This window comes from Eriocheir sinensis, unplaced genomic scaffold, assembly GCF_024679095.1.
Source record: "Eriocheir sinensis breed Jianghai 21 unplaced genomic scaffold, ASM2467909v1 Scaffold882, whole genome shotgun sequence".
Classification (NCBI taxonomy): Eukaryota; Metazoa; Arthropoda; class Malacostraca; order Decapoda; family Varunidae; genus Eriocheir; species Eriocheir sinensis.
Genome location: NW_026112255.1, coordinates 115,365 through 123,467, shown reverse-complemented (window position 1 = coordinate 123,467; position 8,103 = coordinate 115,365). Strand labels below are relative to the sequence as shown.

General features: G+C 46.5%; 1 protein-coding gene and 1 pseudogene across 1 annotated transcript; both read left to right on the top strand.

Annotated features, from left to right (window-relative positions):
• Window positions 1–313: 313 nt before the first annotated feature.
• On the top strand, window positions 314–1,982 carry LOC126994812 (uncharacterized; annotated as a pseudogene).
• Window positions 1,983–2,464: 482 nt separating this feature from the next.
• LOC126994811 (uncharacterized) lies at window positions 2,465–3,359 on the top strand. Its single transcript, XM_050854093.1, has 3 exons — window positions 2,465–2,478; window positions 2,615–2,737; window positions 2,813–3,359. The coding sequence occupies exons 2-3, from the start codon at window positions 2,623–2,625 to the stop codon at window positions 3,091–3,093; spliced, it is 396 nt and encodes a 131-aa protein (XP_050710050.1). The 5' UTR covers window positions 2,465–2,478; window positions 2,615–2,622; the 3' UTR covers window positions 3,094–3,359.
• The last annotated feature ends 4,744 nt before the right edge of the window (window positions 3,360–8,103 follow it).

The following is an 8,103-nucleotide window of genomic DNA, read 5'->3' as shown; positions in this document are numbered from 1 at the left end:
ATATACTGAGCGGTCTGGCTAAAAAAGCCATCCCTTTTCTCATGAGAAATGTCGCTCCCGAAGCTGTGCGTATGGGGAAAGACGTATTAGGCGATGTGTTAGATGGACGGGATATCCGTCACTCGTTAAAACCAGAGGCGTGTCGGCTCTGAAAGGCGTTGGACAAAGACTTGCCCGAGGGGAGGTAAGGAGTCCGCAAGCGTCAAAGACGAGTCCAAGGCGGGCGTCCGTAAGCGTAAGAAAACAAGCAAAAGAAAGACGAAACGACGGTCACGTAAAACATGTTATAAAGTGACATATTCAACATGAAAACGTTAGTTTAACGTGGAAGATGGCGGAATACGGACTTGACGTACAGGGGGGTGGGACGACCACCTCTCTGCGTCAGTACGCAGCCGCCGTAAGCGAAGGGTTTCCTCGAGTGACGCGTGTGAGACCAGTAGAAAGTTCTATTGCATCTCGAAACAAACTCGATATTTTACCCGTTAATCTTGACGGTTCTAATAATGAGATTAATGATAGTTATATTGAATTTAGGATTCCAGGCGTTCCTGGACAATTTCTGGATCTCAGTACACTCTCGATAGACATGAAGACGCGCGTGACCAAGGTGGACGGGTCGAAGCTTGGTGATACGGATCATGTGGTTTTGCTAACGGCTTTAGTAATACCCTTTTAAAAATTGCACTTGCTACCTCAACGAACAGATGGTAGAATCAACGCCCTCTTTAATTATCATGCCTTTGTTAAAATGATAACGTCGATCCCCAAGAAAAGTTAGATTCGATTGGACGTAGTTCCTTCTTTTCCGTGATGATCAGAGTGAAAAGGTATAGTGAACACGTATAGTGACGAGTACTTTACAGGAGCCAATAAACAAGAAAAGGAAATGATTGCCAACATAAAAGCACACGGTCTTAGTATGACAGCACCTTTGCTGTTAGATATTGCGAGTCTAGACGCGTATCTCCTCGACGGCACAGATGTGAGAATCAGGTTGGAATTAGCAAGCAAGTCGTGGATTCTAAACACATCTCAGGATGGAGATCTCTTTAAATTTGCGCTCGAATCAGTAAAACTATGGGTCGATCGCGTCGTGCCGCACGCATCAGCGTTATCGTCACTCAATACTTCACTCGCGTCGAAATCCTTGCAGTATACATACAATCGAACCCTGTATAAAACATATGTCTTAGGAATCAATCAAACGAGTTTGCTGGCCGAATTGCCGTTTGCACAAATCATTCCACAGAATCTGATAATGGTTATGGTTGACATGGATAACATGTCTGGTTCTTACAACAAGAACGGTCTTTATTTCACTCACGCGGATCTCAATCACGCTCATATCACCATTAATGGGTCAACGGCTTATAATATTCATGCTCAGTTTCCCCATCATGTCTCTCGACTCTTTTATTCGACGATAGAAGGACTTGGCTTGGAAACAACTAACAATCTTACTCTCCCGGCTTTTGCAGCGGGTCGAACCTTATGCGCTTTTAATTTCGTCACAGAAGACGTGGAAAATGGGATTCCCCTCGATAAAAATGGAAACATGCGTATCTCTTTAACTTTTAATAAAGGACACAACAGAAATCTCGTCATTATATTCTTCGCCGACACGACAGGCATAATTGAAATTGACGCGCATCGTCAAGTAACGTGTCAGGTTCGCGCGTAAAATAAAATGAATGCACTGGAAATCGAACGAGGATTAGCGGGTGTACTGGGGGATAAGATTATTTTTTTAGGTTGTCATCCTGAAAGTCATGTCGGTAAGCTGCTTGAACATGCAAAGCAGCAGCTAAAACCCATTGTCTTTATTCTGAACACTCTGAAGGGGGGAGAAGTCATGGGTCACTGGATCGCTATATACATTCATTATGAAACTCAAACACTCGGTTACTTTGACACTTATAACTTAGATCCAAGGTTGTATTCACTGTCATTACATCACTTTATACAAGTACATCCGTATATGACGGTGTATAGATTATCATATAGATTACAGGGTCTGCAATCCCTTGTGTGTGGCATTTACACGATGTACTTTTGCTATCTCCTCAGTCATCACCCCTTAAACGTGTCATGTATTCCCTCCATGCAACCTTTAAGAAAGGACAGCATTTCTATAATGATAAACTTATCACGCGATTGGGATACAAACTCTTTCCATTACCACAATGTGAAACAACATTCTGCTTACTTAGTAACGCAAGGCATTGTCGACGAGAGATTTGCAACGTTATCATGTAAAGCATGGTGCCATGCTAAAGAGAGGGTAGACGCGGGAGAACACCTGGAGGTATGCTAGAGGAACAGCTGCTATCGCAACACTTGCGTGTATGGGTTGCCAATTGGTTTCCATACTGATGCATATAAACCCAGACGTCCACCCACTACAACCGCACTTTACCAGCAAGTTGAAGTGTATACGCAACGTGATGGCTAAACTGTTCTCGTCAACCACGTTCGGTAAGTGACATCAGTTGCTATCTACATGGTTTGTTAAATCATCAATACCGTTTCCTCATTCTGTATTTACTCTCTTGTTTGTTTTCAGATGGTCTGGTAATCAACATTAATTATTACTGTTCTCGCAACTCACCAGATGAAAGCATGATACGAGAAAGTGTCGATGCAGACGCACCGAGCAGGGAGACTGAAGGACGTGGTGCTGTTAAGCACAAGAAACGTATCATCACAGACTACAAAGCACCCCCTCCAAAGATCGGTATGTATGCATCTATATGGAATGATAACTCATCCATTTCTTTAAGGCGTTCGAGTAATTATTACTGTTCTCCAGGTGAAACCGCGAGGCGGGAAAACGCTGACGCAGAAATGCTGAGCATGGCAGCTGAAGGTTGCGAGGATGCTCCATACAGGAATCTCATCTCCCCTCCAAAGAACGACTCCAAGGTACCCTCAGCCGAAATCACCGTGGATTTGACGCCTCCATCCCCTGCGGAGGAGACAAAGGATGACAAGCAGCCGTCAAAGGAAGAAAAATCTGCCTTCAATCCGTCGTTTACACCCAAGATCTTACCTCCATCTCTGTTGAAAAAGAAACGAGTTGCATCCATCTAAATTGCGTGTGTTTGTATGTTATTACTAAGACGTGTTTTTCTTTTTTGCGTGGTTAAATAAAAATTATAAAATGATTCTGGTTTATTTCTGTATCCCCGTTACTTGTTAATAAACCCCTCGACGGCGACTGAAAAATCCGAGTGGTATCCTGGGGATTCGAACCCGCGTCGTCCACCACGCGGCGAATGTGAACCCAGTACGCTACCAGTTCGGTCACCGCATACCCTACACCCTACACGCTCCCTCTTAGACAGAACGAGGCATGGCGCAGCCCATGTCTCGCCGCTCAGACTCGTCACCTCCACCAACCGCACCATAGCACATCCCTCGCTCCTCCCCATAGCATGTCACTGCCGATCCCTCTCTGTCCCGCCCCACGCTCCCTTGACCCGCCAAAACAAGCCGCTATGACATAGGATACTACGGAAGTCTTTCCGCCACCCCCCCCCCCGCCATTGCCCCGCCAAAACAAGCCGGTATGACAGCCTGCCACTACGGCTGTTTTTCCGCCCCGCCCCACGCGCCATTGCCCCGCCAAAACAAGCCGCTATGGCGCAGGATACTACGGATGTCCTTCCGCCCCCCCACCCACGTGTTTTTCCGCCCCGCCCCACGCTCCCTTGCCCCGCCAAAACAAGCCGGTATGGCGCAGGATACTACGGATGTCCTTCCGCCCTCCGCCCCACGTGTTTTTCCGCCCCGCCCCACGCTCCCTTGCCCCGCCAAAACAAGCCGATATAACAGCCTGCCACTACGGCTGATTTTTCCGCCCCGCCCCACGCGCCATTGCCCCGGAAAAACAAGCCAGTATGGCAATATTATAACTGCTCACGTAAGCGTAATAGGCTGCATCAACAGTATAGCCTAGTTTTTTCCGGCCCGTAAAACCACATATATAAGCTAGTCTTCAGGATTATATATAATTTTTTTCGTATAGGACGATAAACAATTGCTAACAACGCAGAAACGTAAGCGTTACAACAACAAAATAAGATATTACAATGATAGCTATATATACTTCAAAGATCCAATGTTACATATATGTTACATCATTATATAAACATCAATCACAATGTATATACAGCACAGTTCATGTTCCTTATCTCATGCAAATCTTCAATAACATCTAATCGATTAATTCCATCAAAACAATCAAACAATGCTTATAACGCATGAGTAGTTGTTGAGGTGCCTGACAGGAGAGCAAAAAACACGCAAGTTCACCCTGCGCCATCACCAGGGAGACTAGGCCCTCTCACATACTTATAGAAAACAGGAAGCTCACCAGACAACGTATATTTGTTACATCGGTGTAACACTGGGTTATAAAGGTAATAAAATTTATTTAAAAAAACAAAAAATATATATGACATCGAAATTAATGTTACATATATGTTACATGGGGCGCTAGAGGGTTAGCCTTCACCCCGATCCTTTTTTTTTTTCCTCGCTTGTGGCGTCTTGTGGCGCCGGTAGGATCTCTTGGTGGGGCCTCATGGTCGGCCGTAACTCGGTGTGGCGCAGGCAAGTGTTTATAGTGGCACCATCTTCTCTTGGCTCATGCCGGCCCCCCGGAGCTCATTTTTGACTCACTTTGACAGTTTTTCTAGAGCCCGGGTTTATAGGTGGTCGTCAGGACCGCATGTGATTTTTCTTAGGCCACTTGGCGGTGACTGAAAAATATCATGTGGTAGCGGCGGATTCGATCTCGCGTCGTCCATGGCGCTGCGAATGCGAGGGCCACACGCTAACCACGCAGCCACCACCTCCCCCAAAACTGGGTGAATGCGCATCTGGCTTCTTAGATGCACCCGCTTCAGGAGAGCTTGCAGCCTACGACGGGTGCAAGGTAAAACGTAGAGGATCCCTGCATCTTGATAATAAAGACATCGAAATGCCGACCTGTTAAGGATTGCTGATTTGATACTGGTTCAAGGCTTGCACACAAGGAAGAGACGATTGAGCGGCCAATCACGTGAACGGTAAATTTCCGTGCAGAACACTGCTCGGCTACGAGGACTATTTGTTCTCAATTTGTAAATATATGTAATAGAAAAAAAGAAAAAGGCGTGACTACTGAATGTTCTGCAAAGAGATAATGAAAATGACATTGAATACACCGATGTCTTATAAAGTAATGACAGCTTCCATGGAATATCATAATATTCAAGTAAAATACACAGGTAATACAGTGGTCATTATCGTAAATGCAAAAGATTAATACATGCTCTTGAAATAAATCATTGGCTATATCACACGGATGTCTAAAAGGAAAGTGTGAAACCCGCAGACAGTGTTGTTATGATAAAATCATATATAAGATATGGAAACAAACAACAATCATGATATAATGGGAACATACACATGCATCATCAAATTAATTAACGATAACAACAGCAATAATAGCGACACAATCAAAATAGTTCGATCATCATGGCATAAATTAGATGCTGCAGGACCAAGAGGGGAGTAGGTAGGAAAACACCTACCGAAACGGGTGTAAACTACACCCGGTGAGGTATATATATGGGAGGCGAGGAGGGTGCTGAGGCCCTCCAAAGACCCTTCATATGTCCTCACAATCCATTTCCCTATTGTCTCATCAACACCAGGGGGGGGGGGGGGGGCTTCGTGGTGCAGTGGTTAGCACACTCGGCTCACAACCGGGTTCGATTCCCGGGCGGAGTGGAAGAATTTGGGCGGCTTTTCCGATACCCTACGCCCCTGTCCACCCAGCAGTGAATGGGTACCAGGTATTAATCGGATGTGGTGTCCCGTCTCCTGGGATCTGTTCCCTTCTCCTATAATTCCTTCCCCCGCCTGTCTCTCTCCGGCATATGAGCACAGATGTTGCGCCGACTAAACGAAACTTTCCAACTTTCCATCAACACCAGAGAGTAGTTCAGCATGCTCTCTAAAGACAGATCCTCTCTCTTTCCACACACCATTACATTCACACAACATACACACCTTTTCTCAAAATTGAAAATTCAAAATGTCGCTAATTCAAATTGCCTCGGAGTCCCCGCCTGGGGGAGGGGGGCACAAATTCCCCCAGGGAGGACTCCCCTTCTGGCTGCCGACTTAAGAGGTGTCTTGATAACTCCTCGAACCTCTTTCTTATCAATTTCTTCAACATACGCGGTCTTCGTTCTAATTTTCATTCTGTGGAACACCATCTCTCCTCCTCTAAACCTCACCTTCTCTTCCTCACCGAAGCACAGGTTTCTGAGGCTACTGGCAACAATCTCTACTATGTTCCCTCCTATCTCTATCCTAAATTTCAACCCAAAGCTGACTGCTGCGCCTACGTGCGCAACGACATCACTTGCTCTCATGCCCCCGACCTTGACTCTTCAGAATTTTCCAGCATCTGGCTAAGACTTCATAGTCATTCTATTACTAAATACATGTGTGCGCTGTTTATCGCTCACCTAACTCTACTATGTAAAACTCTTTGGCTACTTGAACTCTAAAGTGGAGCATATCTTGACCCTACTCTCCGTTCCCTGACATCTCCATCCTAGAAGATTTCAATGTTCACCACCAGCTTTGGCTTTCATCATCTTTCACTGACCAGCCTGGTGAACAAGACTACAACTTTGCTCTCCTCAACGATTTAGAACAGTTCGTTCAGCACCCTACACGTATTCCCGACCGTCTTGGAGAAAGGCCCAACTTACTAGACCTCTTCCTTACCTCTAACCCTTCTGCTTACTCTGTCAAACTATTATCTCCGTTGGGCTCCTCCGAGCACAACCTTATGTCTGTACCCTGTCTTGTCGCTCCTGTACATCCTCTGGACCCACCGAAAAGGCGATGCTTCTGGCATTTTGCTCCAGCTCGGTGGGACGACCTGAGGATGTACTTTTCCGATTTCCCGTGGAATGATTAATGCTTCCAGGAGAGAGACCTCTCTGTGTGTGCCCAGCGCATCAAAGAGGTGATTGTCTCTGGAATGAAGGCACACATTCCACATACTTTCTCTACTCCTCATGCTAAAAAGCCTTGGTTTATTCACGCTTGTTATCATGCTGTCAAAGGTAGAGTAGCAGCTCAGAAAAGGTACCAGATCCTTCGCACACCTGCTAACCATGATCTTTATATTTCTGCCCGAAATCGTGCCAAATCTATTCTTCGACTAACCAAAACATCTTTCATAAATAGAAAATGTCAAAACCTTGTATCAAAGCCAGGAGGATCAGAGGGGTGTAAGACTGATTACAAAAAGGGGAACGTCGTCGGCCAATACTCTAATCGAGTCCAAGGATGATTATACCTTCACCTGGTCTCTAAGGAAATATGAACAAAACAAGCAAAAGTGTAAGTGTAAATATGTTAACCTAAGACCAATGCACCACCCGTGACATCCACTAGACTGGGACAGGACACAGGTAATGTGGCAGCCCCAACCGGCGGTTGTGAGTGGTCCCTCGAGTTAAGAAAGACGGCCTCTCGCGGTTAGGCAGCGGCTTGCAGTCCCGGGACACACGTCATAAATGTAGCCGGTTGAGCCAGTAGAGATGAACAGCTACCTTGTAGACGTCCCTCGATGAAGGGGGACGGGCTCAGCAAAATGGCAGCTGCATGAATACCCGAGGATGGTGACATAAGGGTAAACGGTTAAGCGGGGGAGACGAACAGGCTGTGTCAGCCCGGCGTGGAGACTCGGGACTGGGTAGGTTGGACGGAGGCTTATGCAGACAGTGCCCACATGACTGCAAGTCTCCACTGGTTGAGAGGGAGGCGCCGGACGCTCACTGGTCCTGGATAGCTCAGAGGTCAGCTCCACTATGCTGATCCTTCCTGGTAACCGGTAGACGCAGAGTCGCCTCGACGCCACGTGGAATCCGTAACGCCAGGCAGTGAAGCCCGAACGGGACGGTATCGCCACCAAATCCCCGCCACGGGGCGCAGAGAAAGCCTCGGGCCGGCGGGCGAAGCAAGGAAGGGTTAACGAAGCAGCAACGCCAACACTGCCGGCTAAGCAGAGAAAAATTAATAAATGCA

Coding starts and splice junctions, on each gene's coding strand:
- LOC126994811 (XM_050854093.1), top strand. CDS start 2,623: ATGATACGAGAAAGTGTCGATGCAGACGCACCGAGCAGGGAGACTGAA. Junction 2,738..2,812: donor AGCACCCCCTCCAAAGATCG/GTATGTATGCAT, acceptor ACTGTTCTCCAG/GTGAAACCGCGAGGCGGGAA.